The sequence below is a fragment of the Olea europaea genome, unplaced genomic scaffold, assembly GCF_002742605.1.
Source record: "Olea europaea var. sylvestris unplaced genomic scaffold, O_europaea_v1 scaffold2039, whole genome shotgun sequence".
NCBI lineage: Eukaryota > Viridiplantae > Streptophyta > Magnoliopsida > Lamiales > Oleaceae > Olea > Olea europaea.
Window position 1 is genome coordinate 60,897 of NW_019238293.1, and position 16,835 is coordinate 77,731.

Here is a 16,835-nt window from a genome sequence, read left to right on the forward strand (position 1 = left end):
GGCACTAATTCGGTACATATATATTATGAAATAATGAAAAATAATAATTTCATTAATTTTTATTTAAGGAAAAATGATTTTTTTTTTTTTTTGGGGGGGGTTTTTTTTGGTGGGGGGGGGGGGGGGGGGCAATAAAATTTACACCAAAGGTATAAAACTTATATTCATTTTTTTTTCGAATTGCTAGTACAGAAGTAAATATGAATAATAATAATGGTATAATTTATTAGATATGAATAATAATAATGGTATAATTTATTGTAATCCAGACTTTTTATTAACTATTAAAGATTTTTCAGATATATATATATATATATATATATATTTTCTCACAATGTTTTGATATTATTTCAATCACACATTCTTCAATAATATAATTTTACACACAAATTCAAAAAATTTTATTATTTTTTAACCACACATTTTTCACTAATATACTATTCAAAAATTTATACCTATGAAAAGAATCATAATATCATCTGAAAAAATATGATTCATAGCAAACAAATAAATATCATATTTTTGAAAATACTTATAATGGATGTGGAAAGAATTAATAGAATTAGAAAAATTATTAATAAAATAAAGATAAAAATTTGTAATTAAGTTGATATTTGTAACCAACAACACCACCCCTAATTCCTTATTTATGATTTCAAATATATTTTGATAAAAAATTTACATAGAATTTCCTTCAAGGTTTTCAAAATTTATTAAAAAATAAAATATAAAAACCTTTTTTGAGAATTTTCTTAGATTTTCAATTTTTTGAAACTAATCTGAATATACATTTTTTGGGGACTGCGAGAAAGCAGGCCAGGGAAGGAATATATAATGATTTGGCCTTTAAGCGGGTCAGGTTTGAAGCCAGATCCAATATAATTATCCAAACGGACCAAATCCAACAATACTATTCAACATAAACCTTATGACTGGCGAGTTTAGGCCTCTAGTCGATATTTTCAATTGTAAAGAGAAATTGACACTAGTAGCACTAAAGTTATGTTATTAACGTTGTCAACATTTCCTAGACTTTCGCCGTAATACTTCTTTTTTAATGTAAATACACATTTTAAGAATTATTATTATTATTTTGGTTTTAAATGGCCCAGTTCATATATATATATGAGTGGTGAATAAGTGAACATTAATCATATGGATAAAAGTAACTTGTTTATAAGCATTAACCATTATAGGTAGGGGCGGATTTAGAGGCCGGTGCCCTAGCTGGATTTGACGGGGAGATTTTTTTTTTGCTGATAATAAATCGAATTTTTAGATTATGTATTTGATAATTCATATTAACAACAAATATTTTTGTAAGCTTAGATGGTTAGCCCTTACATTATTGAATTGGAGGTCTTATGTTCGAAATTATTCAAGAGCAATATTTTTTATAATTTTTGTATTTCAACAATTTTTACCAAAACAAATGCAAGGAAGGTAATTCGAATTTGCTACCTTCTTTAAACATGTTAACCACTTTACCATCATGACACTAATTGATTTTAGCACATAATATAACAAAATAATATTTGTTCAATTGCACTGGTTTAATACTAGTAGAAACATTTTAATCGGTGTTTTGTCCCTCTTTTTGACTTTCTTTTTTTTTTTCTTTTCCTTTTTCCCTCTAATCAATTGATTTGAGAGTTTGGTCAATTGACGATGGATGAATTTGTAGAAAAATTATAAGGAATCTTTCAACAAAACTTATTTAATTAATAAAAGGTTCCACTTTTCGTTCACAAAAAATCGATTGCGAGAAAGTGGAATCATACAAGCACATAAATATTTCAATTTTGTTAATATAATAATGCTTATTTAATTAACTTTAATTGTAAATTGAATATTGGCATTTTGTTAATATATATTGCCTATTTAATTAAAAAATAAATTAGAGCATTTTACAGATTATGAAACGATTTTTTCATCCAAAATGAAAGTTCATAGCTAGTTCTAATTCTATTGGTGTATCTAGTTCTTCTAGTTCTAATCCGTACAATTTTTTGAATATTATTTAATTAAATATTAATAAACAATTTTGCTATCACGGACGTTAACTGTTGATAGTAAGCTTTCAATGCTCGCGATCCGCCCTAACTGAACTCGACGCCTGGATTTGCCCCTGATTATAGGCTGCACGTCTGTGTCACTGACCATAATGTCCCATTTTTAAATGTTATCACTTTTATCATTTTTAACAAACTGAATAAGTATATACTAGAAACATTCTCGGACAAAACACTAAAATAATAGTTACATCACGTTAGTCATCCTCGTCAATGTTTAACGACTACTCTAATGACTTAAATAGTTGGACATTCCATATACCGGAATTCTCACATCTTGCCAGTCCAAGGAAACGAATACAAGCAAACGACACACGGCGAGAATTATATCCACCCACCCCTCCAAGTTATTTTCACGATGGACAAAAAATTAGTGTCGAATATGATTAAGCTCCACATATTCCAACACCTGCTAATGCAATGCAATTTTCTGGCAGTCATTGTTTGATTTAGTAATGCATTCATTTGCAAAAAAATTGAAACATTGAAAAGGGAAACCAGAACAATATCGTGAATCCATGATTGAAGAAATGCAGCTACAAGTTAGCAGAAACTAGAATAAATCTATAAATCAATTCCTAGTATGTTATCTAGGTAAAGTAGTATAACCTGTAAATAATCTACTGAACACGCAACAAAGCAAATTTGAATATGGATTTCTCACAGAATATCTCGCTAGACACCTGCAGGAATAGTATGAGAAATTGGATATTGTCGTCCATTTCTTGATGATATCGATGCTTTGATTGATTGATCAAAACCAGAATCATCAATGGAGCTAGTGATACCCTTAGTTTCTGCTTCCTTCGATTTTCCTTCGTCAAAATGGGATGATACAAATTCATCATCCACATCTTCTTCAGACAGATAATTGAAGAAATCCTCCCCCGAATCAATGCTACAATAATCATGAAATGAGCTACTACTTAATTCATCATCACTTTCATATACTAACAAAAATGATTCAATCTCATTCAAATCTTCAACCTCCTCGAATTCTTCATCCCCATCCTCAACGACATCCACACCTTCTAAAAATGGATGATTCAATAACATTTCTGCTGTCAATCTAAACATCGGTTTCTTCACAAAACAACTCTTAAGGAAATTCCTTGCCTCCTTTGATATATCATTCGGAATTTTTGGCAAACCTTCTTTAATCTTACGAAGAATATCTTCTGCATCTGATTCGTTTTCCCCATCCCAAGGAGGTTTCCCAGTTAACATCTCAAGAACAATACACCCGAATGCCCAAATATCAGATGGAAACTCCTGCACATTTTCCACCACAGCCTCGGGAGCCAAATACCTTGGAGTGCCCCTCCAATAAGGCTCCAATTTCCTCTTTTTATTCCCCGGCACCCTCTTTGCCAACCCAAAATCGCCAATTTTTGCCCTAAACTCAAAATCCCCAGTTCTTCGGCAACTATGAACAAGTAAAACATTATCCGGTTTTAAATCACAATGAACGTAACCAATGCCATGAATATGATTCAATCCTTGAAGTATAGAACTTGCATATACCCTAACTTCAGATTCAGACATTCCATTGCCACCCAATTTCTTGATCCTATCCGCTAATGTTCCACCAGAACCATACTCCAAAAGCAGATTAAACACCATCAAACCATTCTCCCCCGTTGTTGTCTCTTCGCCAAAACACCTAATTATGTTAGGGCAACCTTTGACATTGCTGTAAACCTCCCTCTCCTTCTGAATTGAACCAGAAACTGAAACCTCGGCAGATTTTACAGCCATCACAGAAGGCAAACAACTGTATTTTGATCTGGGATTCTTCGAAGTAGCCAAATAAACCCGCCCAAAACCCCCTTTTCCAATCATTGCACCCCTAAACCATGCAACCCCGTCTCCATATTTCGGTAAACCCTTTTCTTGAATCTTTTCTTTTCCCTTCCAATCCATTGTACCTTCCTCTATATATCCTCTATACCTATTTACTGATTTTTCTTGAAATTGAATCAAATACGAATCTAAATTGACAACTTCAGATGATTGAATTGAACGTTCCTGAGAATAAATGAAGAACCCTATTAGTTTTCTGAGTTTTCTTTTCCTCCTGTTATGAGGCTAACAATTTAGGAAAATTTAGGGTGAGAATGGGGTAAAAGAATTAAATAATCACGCTTCTTGAAAGGAAATAACGTAACAGGAATAACGGTCGTGTGTATTGTGTCGTGTGGGTGATTTCCTTAGACAATTGACAACCCATTTTGGTTATGTCAGGTAATACTTATTCCATAGAACAAGATTGCTACAAAGAATCTTCGTCAAGATTATAACTGTAATAACCCTAAATGGAAGTCACTTCTAAACTGGATTAGCCTGATAAGAAAAAGGTACCTAATATCCTTTTAAAGTTAAGATGCACACGTTTTTTACGAGCTATTTAAGAGACTCAAAAGAATTAGTTTTTACAAGTTTTCCTTATTTAAGAGTAGCATTTACAACGTCTAAATTTCTGTTAGCTAGTTTATTCCACTGAATTAGTTTTCTGCTTTATCACATTCACAATGGAGATCCTATAAAAAAATTAGGAGTTCGTTGTTTGTATTGTCATGCCCGACTCCTTATCGTGATATTCTCATATTGGAAAATAATGAAGGTATTGAAATGTTAAGCAGGGTTACAAATATTTTTACCTAGTTGAGTCGGTGACTTTAACTAATGAGTCTTATACTTAAATCCTTCCACAACAAAATTCCTCCTCAAATGAGATTTTACTTTGATACTACTATTATCAGCACATTAGGTAGATATAGCTTTTGAAATTGGCATATAGCACCTCTAATGCATTCTATAAATAGCAATTTACGTGGAAACAAAATAAATTGACTTCAAATATATGCGACATTGTTGTCTAATTAAAAGAAAATCAAGTTCATATTTTGTCTTCAACGAATTCTTTCTGTAACTCAAATTTTTATCTCTGAATTTTTAATAGAAGCAAAAAAGAATAAATGGGAGAAATAGAAAGAGAAATGAAGTTTAAATTTTGCTGACCTACTCCATTTAACAAAGCCTCTACATCTAGATGAAGCTTTTCATAATGTCAATTCTTTCTTGCCACATCAGGTAGAGTAGTCCCATTTGGATTGCATTGAAAATGGATTTTTGTAGATGTTGTCTATTTTTGCTTATTAACAATTTGTTATGTGATTCATATTAGCATTGAATATGCACTTATAAATTGGGTAGCCTTCTAGACTTATTTAACTTACGACCTTGCACGAATAATGTTAAGTTCTAAAATTAGACATTATAAATATCTTCATACTCATTGACTATTTCATATACCACTACTAACTACTATAATATAAGTGATATTGGAGCCTGGGATGACGAGCAAGGTAAGGTATTACACGCTGACGTGAGATCGTCGACCCCTCATGAGCACTATACCTTTGCGTGAGACTATCGACTCTCCATGGATACTCTACCTTTACACGTGGCCATCGACCGGCGTGAAATTACCTACACGGCCACCCCAACACTTAGCCATAAAATCATTGATGAATTGATAAGGTTCACGTAACGGCTATCACGAGCACAACCTACTGGCGGGAAGATGAAAACCCCCGAGAAGGCTACGTGGGACACGTGGCACCACAGCTGCTCGGCACTCACCTGGCTTCTAACGTATATAAATACCCTGAAGGCGAAATAGGTATTAGGGAGAACTCTTTAGCTATATGAATTTCGTCATTTGTTTTTCCTAACACCATATACTGATTTTCACGTCGGAGGTAAAATTGGAGAGAAAGCCCTCCTTCATTTTTCAGGTTACATATGCTTATCGGAGTAGCAGGAACGCCAAATGCCACCAGGTGGATAAAAATGAATTCTTCCTCGGTTATTTCAATAAGAATTATTACTCATCAACAAATTTGCATATCATTAATAAGTTAAAAACCCCAATAAAAAAAAAATAGATGAACTATGTAGTTAACTTGGTAATTTTGTTCAAGGAATTCACATTAACTATAGTTAGCATTGTGATAGGTGCCTTCATTTTTTTTTTTTTTTTTTTGTGTGTGTGGTTTTGGTCGCTTTTGCTCAATGCTATAGTGTAGGAAATTTCTGAATCTCCAATGATTTTGATAAGGGTTCTTCAATGGGAGTGACTCCTGGATGTGTGTCAATGGTTATTTGATATGGTTGAGCTTGATTCTCAACAAAATCGAACAATTTAGTGACAATTACTCAGAAATAGAAAAGTAAATTCAACGCCCACTATATTAATTGCAATGACCAAGTCAATTACAACAATTAATAAAAAATGAGAGAAGATGATAACAGATAAAAGAAGAAGAAGAAGAAGAAGAAGAAGTTTAGAAAGAGAATTCAAAGAGGAAAAATGTACTAAAAAATTATGAGTCCACTTGTGAAATTATTTTAGGAAGAATGCACTTGATGAAAAAGGATTTTCAAATAAGTAGTACCAAACATAAGCTAACATAGCCCCTGTTTGAGTCCATTCTTTGAGAAAAAAAAATACATTTTCACACAGTGTTTTGACATTATTTTAACTACACATTTTTCAATAATATAATTTTATACACAAATTCAACATTTTTAATTATTTTTTAGCCACACATTTTTCACTAATATACTATTCAAAAATTCATTCTTATGAAAAGAATGGAGCTCAAATAAGGGCATAATATCATCTGAAAAAAATGATTCATAGCAAACAAATAAATATCATATTTGTGAAAAGACTTATAATGGATGTGGAAAGGATTAATAAAATTAGGAAAATTAATAATAAAATAAAGATAAAAGTTTGTAATTAAGTTGATATTTGTAACCAACAACACCACCCCTAATTCCTTATCTATGATTTCAAATATATTTTGATAAAAAATTTAAATAGAATTTCCTTCAAGGTTTTCAAATTTTCTTAGATTTTCAATTTTTGAAACTAATTTGAGCCTCCATTTGGCCCCCATTTTCTGAAAATGAAAAAGGGGAGAATACTACTTTTTTGAAAAATGGGTGGTTGAAAAAGAAGGAAAAGTTTTCGATTTACTAGTAATATTATTTTATGGAAGATTGTGTGGTTGAAATTATGAGAGAGAAAAATGGAATGTAATGTAATTGAATTTAATGATGACCAGTTTTGGGGAGTGTGAGAAAGCAGGTCAAGGCGGGAATATACAATGATTTGGGCTTTAAGCGGGTCAGGTTTGAACCCAGATCCAATATAATTATCCAAACGGACCAAATCCAACAATACTATTCAACATGAATGACGGGCGAGTTTAAGCCTCTAGTTGATATTTTCAATTTTAAAGAGAAATTGACACTAGTAGCACTAAAGTTATGTTATTAACGTTGTCTTTCCTAGACTTTCGCCGTAATACTTCTTGTTTCATGTAAATACGCATTTTAAGATTATTTTTATTTTTATTTTATTTTTGGTTTTAAATGGCCCAGTTCAAGGGAAAAAGGTGAAAATGGCTAGCTCTTCATTTTTATTATCCATGTTTGGAAAGTACCATTTAAATTATAAATATATATAAACGAGTGGTGAATAAGTGAACATTACTCATATGGATAAAAATGACTTTTTTATAAGCATGAACCATCATAGGCTGAACGTCTGTGTCATTGACCATAATGTCCCCTTTTTAAATGTTATCCCTCTTATCGTTTTTAACAAACTGAATAAGTATATAGTAGAAACGTTCTCGGACAATATACTAAAATAATAGTTACATCACGCTAGTCATCCTCGTCAATATTTAACTACTACTCTAATAACTCGAATAGTTGGACATTCCATGTACCTGAATTCTCACATCCTGCCAGTCCAAAGAAACGAATACAAGCAAACGACACATGGTGAGAATTATGTCCACCCACCACTCCAAGTTTTTTTCACCATGGAAAAAGAATTAGTGTCGAATATGATTAAGCTCCACATATTCCAACACTTGCTAATGCAATGCAATTTCTGGCAAACATAGTTTGATTTAGTAAATGCATTCCTTTGTAACAAATTGAAACGATGAAAAGGGAACCTACAACAATATCATGATTGAAGAAATGCTACAAGTTAGCAGAAACTAGAATAAATCTAAAAATCAATTCCTAGTATATTATCTAGGTACAGTAGTATAACCTGTAAAATAATCTATTGAACACACAACAAAGCAAAATTGAATATGGATTTCTCACTGAATATCTTGCTAGACACCTGCAGGAATAGTATGAGTAACTGGATATTGTCGTCCATTTCTAGATGATATCGATGTTCTGATTGATTTATCAAAACCAGAATCATCAATGGAGCTAGTGACACCCTTAGTTTCTTCTTCCTTTGATTTTCCTTCGTTAAAATGGGATGATACAATTTCATCCTCCACATCCTGTTCAGATGAATAATTGAAGAAATCCTCTCCCGAATCAAAGCTACAATAATCTTGAAACGAGCTACTACTTAATTCATCCTCACTTTCATATACTAACAAAATAGATTCAATCTCATTCAAATCTTCAACCTCGTTGAATTCTTCATCCCCATCCTCAATGACATCCAAACCTTCTAAAAATGGATGATTCAATAACATTTCTGCTGTCAATCTAAACATTGGTTTCTTCACAAAACAACCCTTAAGGAAATCCCTTGCCTCCTTTGATATATCATTCGGAATTTTTGGCAACCCTTCTTTAATCTTACAAAGAATATCTTCTGCATCTGAATCCTTTTCCCCATCACCGTCCCAAGGAGGTTTCCCAGTTAACATCTCAAGAACAATACACCCAAATGCCCAAATATCAGAAGGAAACTCCTGCACATTATCCACCACAGCCTCGGGAGCTAAATACCGTGGAGTGCCCCTCCAATAAGGCTCCAATTTCCTCTTTTTGTTCCCCGGCACCCTCTTTGCCAACCCAAAATCGCCAATTTTTGCCCTAAACTCACAAACCCCGGTTCTTCGGCCACTTCGAACAAGTAAAACATTATCGGGTTTTAGATCACAATGAACATAACCAATGCCATGAATATGATTCAATCCTTGAAGTATAGACTTTGCATATACCCTAACCTCAGATTCAGACATTCCATTGCCACCCAATTTTTTAATTCTATCGGCTAATGTTCCTCCAGAACCATACTCCAAAAGAAGATTAAACACCATCACTCCATTCTCCCCCATTGTTGTCTCTTCACCAAAACATCTAATTATATTAGGGCAACCCTTGACATTGCTCAAAACCTCCCTCTCCTTCTGAATTGAACCAGAAACTGAAACCTCGGCAGATTTTACAGCCATCACAGAAGGCAAACAACTGTATTTTGATCTGGGATTCTTCAAATTAGCCAAATACACACGCCCAAAACCCCCTTTTCCAATCATTGCACCCCTAAACCATGCAACCCCATCTCCATACGTAGGCTCACCCTTTTCTTGAACCATTTTATCTATTTCGCAATTTCCTTGAAATTGGATGACGAAGAAAACCTCCCAATTTCTCAGTTTTTGACAAGGATAGGGAACGAAACAACCTATCAGTTAACAGAATTTTTTCTTGTACTTCTGGGGCTGTTAAAGGAAAATTTTACTTTAGGGCTTGGATAAATAACAATCTAGGCAGGGGTGCGGTGGTGTGGGTTGGGTGGGAACCGTGGGGTAAAGAATGAAACATCCGCGTTTCTTAGAAGTAGAAAATTTTTATAACAGGAATAACGGTCATGTGCGCTTGTTTTTCTTTAACGCGTGGGCGGTTTCTCTTTCGGCAATTGACAAGTTGGAATAGTCAGAGAGCTGACAAACTTTGACTGCCATTACAAGTCAGAATTTCAATTGCTAACCCGTTTTCTGTACACTATTCCTTGAATCAACAAGGAATGCTAAGAATCTTCAATAATTCTAAAACTTGCTTTTCACTTGTAAGCTAATTACCCAAACATTCACTGTCTTAGCTATAACCATGGTTGGTGTCCTCATCTCGAATAATGTGGTAATCGGTGCAATACTTGCTTTATGCCTTTCCTCATTACTTTCCTCGTCAATCGTTACTTTGCATGCAAGGTTTCCAAATCCATCTTTTTCGAATTCTTCAAAATGAACCTTAATAGGTAGGTGATGCGTTACTATAAATGTTGAATTAGACAATAGTGAGGAGTCGTTTATGTTAATAATGAGATTCAATGTAAATGTCTTAACCAAGAAAATGTCAATTATTTTCCCATGACTAAAGACACCATTAATGTTTTGAAATTTTGTTATCAAAAAGCTTAGAATCGTGAGATGGGATCGGATGATGGGGAATGAATTCCATTTTTCTTTCTAGTTTTTTTTCCCCTCCAATTGAATGGTCTAGATAAGAGATTTGGTCACATGAAGATGATCCAATCGTGTCACTTGACGAAATTGAAATTAGCTGTCAACGTGTACAAGTCCAATTTCTGTCACTTGACATGAGATTCAATTTAATCAGCTTGCTGGCTGGCAACATAATTAAATATCTCTGTCTGAATCATACCTAACTCCACTCTCTAGAACTTCTTTTGTTCCTTGACATGAGTTTGGAAATCAATTTGTTTTCTGGTGATAGCCCAAAAAGATAAAGCAAAAATGACGAACTTCATGTTTCACAAATGACAAAAGAAATGCGAGGACTTTTTTGATTGGTCTTGAGGCGTAATTTTTGGTACAGTGGTGGAGAAATATATGGCCTCAAGGAAGAACAGCAACACTATGCTGATATGTATTGGACTTTCTGGTGTGAATGAAAGATCACTCTTGCCATAACAGGCACTTCTGTTCTGTTGGCTAATGAGGTTCCTCCAAACCTGCAAATGTGTCTTAACAGTCACTGACTGGGCTATAATTGTCATTATAGCAGCACAAAAGAAGGAAAAAAATAAAATAATTGTGCCAATGCGTTTCTTGTACTACTTAGCATGCAACGGAGAGAGAATGAAGAGTATACAGCCATCAGCTCCCTTATCTACAATCCCATAATATTATGCTAAATGACAATCAAACTGCATTGACGTTAATATACTAGCTAGCAGTCACACAGGTTTCTATAATAAAATGGGCAAGAATTTTGAAAAATAACAAAATTACATTATAGGTCACAGCAACTACATCAAAATTTTGAAAATAACAAAACTACCCAGTTCCATTATGTCAACAAAGTGATTGCAACTTGCAAGTGAAAGGGATCATTGAGATACCTTGCCGTTTTGTATGAAGAGGAACAGCAGGAATAGGATGTGGAATATACTTCTGTTGGTAAGTTCCGGAATGATGTTTAACAAATTGAGAAACTATCTTCGGGCGTTGAACTAATGGAGCAGCCAGAGAATTTTCATTTGCTCTTCTTGAAAGAGATGGCGGATAAAGAACACTAGAAGCCTGACTTTGGAAATCTCCTTTTGCAAGTGGAATAACATCACCTGTAAAGTAACAAAACTTACAGCCATTGTCATGCGATGCTGTGCCTAGAAATAATTAAATGTTTATCAAAGTAGATGCATAATAAATAGCTTTATTATAATCATCTTTAGGAGATTCCTTAGACAGCTGAGTTGGCACATGAGGTTTTCCTAGAGTACATAATTAAATGATAAATTATATGCGAATTCAAATGATCTCATTTTGAAATACAAAGCATATTAAAAATTAAATAATATCAGTAAGGATTTTCGTTGTAAGTACCTGCAGCAACTGAGAGTCTACAAGGATTAATGTGAGCAGAGAGAGACTTGAGGAGGGCCTGGTAAAAACAAAAGTGATCTCAAAGTCACAGAGATCAGGGTAATGTAACACATTCAAGATCAACAACTAGGAAACAAAAACAGAGCATTGGCAAGTTGAATAGCAAATACGCATGGCCATTGGATGTCCAACAGGTTTTTAAGGATAAAGAACCAGTTGACAATTTTGAATCTGATGCAGGTCATCTGAAAAATATTATCAAATACTACGTGAAAATTGACACAGGAGCAAAGGCAACCTACTCTTTTCCCAGGTTTTGCCCTATTGCCCTTGCTTTATATACGTACTAGTGAATTCTCGGCCACTTTGACATTTTTTCACCATTACAGTACATTTGTAATCAGTGGAAGAGAAACCATAACTTGTGTTTCTGATAGCTCTTCAATAGCAGTTACTGCTTGCATATGCCAGGTAAATCCTTTCGACCCAGAATATTTTGTCTCCGTCATAAATTTTTGTCTTTCCTTTGCAAGGAAAAAAACCATTTACAAGAATTTGAACATTATGACTCCAGGCAGTTAAATCACCTTTTATTATAGTCCAGAACCCAAACCTTAACAAAGAGAAAGTCTGTCCTATATGACAAATGTCAGGCCACGTGTATTTGCATGTTAATTGAGGGTAACCTTCAGCAGCTCGAGAACCAATATCATTGGGTTGAACGCCTACCTATCAGGGAATGGACCTGCAGCAGATTGGGTAGTGTTACTTCCTGAAAGTTGGATCCCACTTCTCTCAGGAATCATACCATACCCAAGGGCTTGGACAGAGCTAACATTACGACTAGCTGACCTGAGGAAAGTAGTCCAAAAAAAATTGCATCAAGTAATGTATTTATCGTCCGGTGGTATTAAATACATTGATGGTACTCATCAGCTCGACAAAACTGGATAGTTACTTGTAAAAGACCCTTAAACACTGAGACTGTGGCTCTATTTATGAAAAATCAAAATCTTATTCCGAATAAAATCGGGGTCTACTACTCTAATCAGTTTTATCCATTGCCAAATTACTCTATCTATATAGATCTTTTCATTGGTCCAATAAGGAAGTTGAATTCCCAAAGGGGAACTGAATGAATAAATCAGAAATTTCTTCTAATATTTGCTTCATAAGCTCTAAAATATTTGAGCTTCCTCAGCAAAAACCAATTTTCATGTGCACAAAAGAATATAGGAAGAAGGTTGAGTCTTCCTGCTTTTTGTTACATTCTCAAGTCCAGGAATTCCAACAATTTGTTTAATCGATAAAAAATTGTGACCCTGATCTTGCACACCCTCCTGTCACAACAAAGGAAAGAGGGGAAAGAACAATAAGTAGAATGTGGTTCAAAGGCTTCTCTCATATATTTGTTCATATGTTGATTTATATTCATTTGAGAAAATTCCAACTTTGTACAGTGGAATTGACTAGGTGTTCCCCTGCAAAATTGAAACTATTTATTATATCTCAGATCTTCTTGAAAACCTTGTCTTCAGCTTCGTCATAAAAATTTTTGGAGTTCTCGTTAGTAATTTCAATTTATCTGGGATATGCAAACAAGATCCTGTTCTCATTGGCTTGATCCTCTAGCTTGCCAGTTTCTCATTGAACAACAAGTACGAAATAATCAAATTATTTAAGAGTGTGTCCCAATCTTTTCCTTATTATTTATGTACATAAGTAATATTTGAACATTTACAAACAGTGTAGTAGAACAAAATGATGGCGCACTTAATTGTTTGATAAAAGTGGAAAAACCCAAATCTCAACTAGCAAATAAGTAGGAATCAAGGAACTACTTACCTGCCCATCTTTAGCAAATAACTTCTAGCATTATAGATACCTGACGACAGGAGAAAATCAGTACACAGCCAACATTGAACCCCGAAAATTGCAAAGTTATCAGTTCAATATTAAATTGTGGAATTGAAAAGCAAGCTTAAATGTGACTAACCTAATTGAGCATACCTTCTGGAGCTTCCTTGATTCCAGAGACGGTGGAAATTCATGGAAAACTCTCAAGAGACTCCCATGGAACTCTCTATATCCGTTGCTAGTGAGGTGTTAATAGATCCAAAAACATGGTAAGCTTAGCTGAATCTGACGCCCTAACAGACCACCTAGCACATTCAGGACCGGAAATGAAACTGCAGCCAAAAGGCATTAAGGATGGAGCCATACCAACTTGAAAATCTGAATATCTAACTCTGTTTACAGAATGATTAGGATGTTACTCAGGTCGTAAAGTCAGAAAAGTGTGGAATGGGAGTGACTTTGGCCCTGTGTTGTGTCTATCAATTCCAACATCATTACAATTGAAGATCTGGCCACCTAAAATTTCATGATGAACTTGAAAGCCCCCCAGCACTAGTTTGGAAGCTTTAAGTTCTAACAGAAAATTCTGTACGAATCAAAAGGGTTTCTTGTAGTTGGTCTAGCATGACATTAATAACTGGAAGAATTAACTTCATCCAATTTATTGGCAATCTCTCACGTCCTGAATCTTCTGAGGAACCTGGTTTCTGGATTAGCTTCAGTTCTGAGTGTCTCTTCCATCAAATTTTCCTGGAGAATCAAACTGAACAAAGCTCTTATCATGGTGCCACATAGATGTGGGAGATCCTAAATTGGAAAAAGTTCCACTTAACTGTGACCTAATAAGGTTACTAGCTTTTGGTCCTTCTCCCTGTATGGTCATTGGATGATCTGTGAAAGCCTCGCCTCTCACTGGCATAAATTTCATATTATTCCTCCGGGTGCTTATAGTCAGAGGAAAAAACGCCTCCATTCATTAAACAATCTTTGGTGTTCATATTATTTCCATCAATCAACTGTCTTGTAGTCACTTCAGGATGTGAAAGTTCTGATACTCCAGGGAGCTTAGAGACATTGCTACTGACATGGATCAAATCTGAATTAGCCAGGAGATTTGATAAGCCACTGGGGTTAGCAAAACAATCCTTCATAATATTCAGTATTCTGGTTGTGGGTAAGAGCAACAAGTTACTTGAATGTCATCTCGAGGAGAATGGGCACAAGGCAGATGCATGTATCAAAATGACAAAAGGTCAGCTCCATAAGCTCCATAAATAGTAGCTCCACGAGTTATTTTACTAGTAATAGCGGCTACACTTGGCCTACTGGTGACTACAAAATTGCCATGTCTTTCTAGTGGAGAACTCAGGGCAGGTGGATTGTCAATTCCCATTGATTGTCTCGAACTAAACATACAATTATGCAGAAAGAGTGATATCAGCATTCCAGTTACAAAAACAGATATTTATGTACATAGAACAACAGATGGTATGTTATATGGATAATGGAGCGTCACTAAAATCTACTATTTAAGCCCGTGTTTGAGCCCCATTATTTGGTAAAGAATGTATTTTGGAATAGTAGATTGATGGAGAATGTGTGGTTAAAAAGTAAGAAAAATTTTGGGTTTGTGTGTAATATTATTTTATTGAAAAATGTATGGTTGAAAAGAAGAGAGAGAAAAATATATTTTGGATATAATGGAGATCAAACAAGGGCTAAAACTTCCAATAAATAACTAAAGGAGTATATGCAATAATTATAATATATCTTGTCTTCTTTAAAAGTCTGAAGTAGTATTTCAATCATAATGACTTGAGAAGGAGCGAACAACATCATAAGCCAAGAAACATTTGCTGAGGTGGTAATCTTGACAAAAATCCGGACAAACAATATTCTCTTCATAACTGTGAACCTTGATTAATTAAGAAGAAAGAACTAACAAAATCCTCAGAATTGAAGACACCGATACTCCAAAAGAGAAATAAATAAATAAAACCGGAAAAATATGATACCAAAAAACATTCCAAGCACTGCACTCTTCCATTGCAAGTTAAACACCAACATCAGTTACGTACTAAAGACAAATGATAAAAATTGGTTACACATCTTGGAGGCATTTCCAAGACTAGTACTAATATCAGCTTTACTTGAATTTTACCAAGCAATGGTCTCCCTCTTCCATAAAGCTAAAAATACTAATCATAAGTAAAGGGAAGCCAGAATATCACATAACTATAGGATTTCAGAAAGGAATTGAAAAATTAAATGTATGTGCCATATCCAATCGATTAGTTCAGATAAAAGATTCAAACTTGTATTTACAAACGACACACACACAAACCCACACACAAGTATAAAACTTTGCTCATGTTTATGCACAAAACAAGAATATTCCGCTCCATATATAGATCACTACTACATAAGCCAATGAAACTTTAAGTTTAGCCAGGATCTCAAAGATATCAAACCTACAATCAAGTTTTTCACCCTTTAATTGATGAAAAACCTATCAATCCACCTAAAAAATATTCATTAATAGACAGTAATATGACAATTATAGCAAGCAGAGGTCTATTAAAAACACAGAGATAAGTTTTTGCACATTATTTATAGCTTAAAGATCATAAGAACATCGATCACAAATAAAAAAATAGTAATAATAATAATAATAATAATTATCCCCATTCAAACCCATAAATAATCCCTTGATTATTCCATCACAACTAAATCCAAATTACCCATTAGCAAATACTCGAAATAAACTGCCACAAGATGAAAAAATTAAACAAAAAAACCAAACATAATTCAGCTTCACCATAACATCATCAATTAATCTTATTCAGCATGAAATTATTCACCATAACATCATCAATCAATAGATTAATCCAAATACCTCCCACCCCATATAATATAATGTATGCATATATCAGAGTGTGCCTGCGGGCGAAATTACCAGGGGTGAAACGACGAGATCCGCTATTTGATTTTTTGATGGGGTGAAGTTTCAGAGTGCTTATACGATGAGCGGTTACGGCATCTTCAATGGTTGCACGATTGCACCATTTTACACCATTATTTGGTACAAAGTTGGTGTTTTGGTGCAAAGTTGGTCCAATGAAACAGCAAATTTGCACCATTTAAAGTGAATACACCATTTTTTGCTACAAATGGTGCAATATCTTTTTTTTTTTTTTTTTTTTTTTGG

At 34.2% G+C, this 16,835-nt stretch overlaps 2 protein-coding genes across 2 annotated transcripts; both read right to left on the bottom strand.

The window, feature by feature from the left end:
- Positions 1-2,565: 2,565 nt before the first annotated feature.
- Positions 2,566-4,346, bottom strand: LOC111379821 (mitogen-activated protein kinase kinase kinase 17-like). Its single transcript, XM_023003255.1, has one exon. It carries the CDS (start codon positions 3,993-3,995, stop codon positions 2,748-2,750), a length of 1,248 nt encoding a protein of 415 aa, XP_022859023.1. The 5' UTR covers positions 3,996-4,346; the 3' UTR covers positions 2,566-2,747.
- Positions 4,347-8,095: 3,749 nt separating this feature from the next.
- On the bottom strand, positions 8,096-9,727 carry LOC111379819 (mitogen-activated protein kinase kinase kinase 17-like). Its single transcript, XM_023003253.1, has one exon. It carries the CDS (start codon positions 9,515-9,517, stop codon positions 8,285-8,287), a length of 1,233 nt encoding a protein of 410 aa, XP_022859021.1. The 5' UTR covers positions 9,518-9,727; the 3' UTR covers positions 8,096-8,284.
- Positions 9,728-16,835: the final 7,108 nt, after the last annotated feature.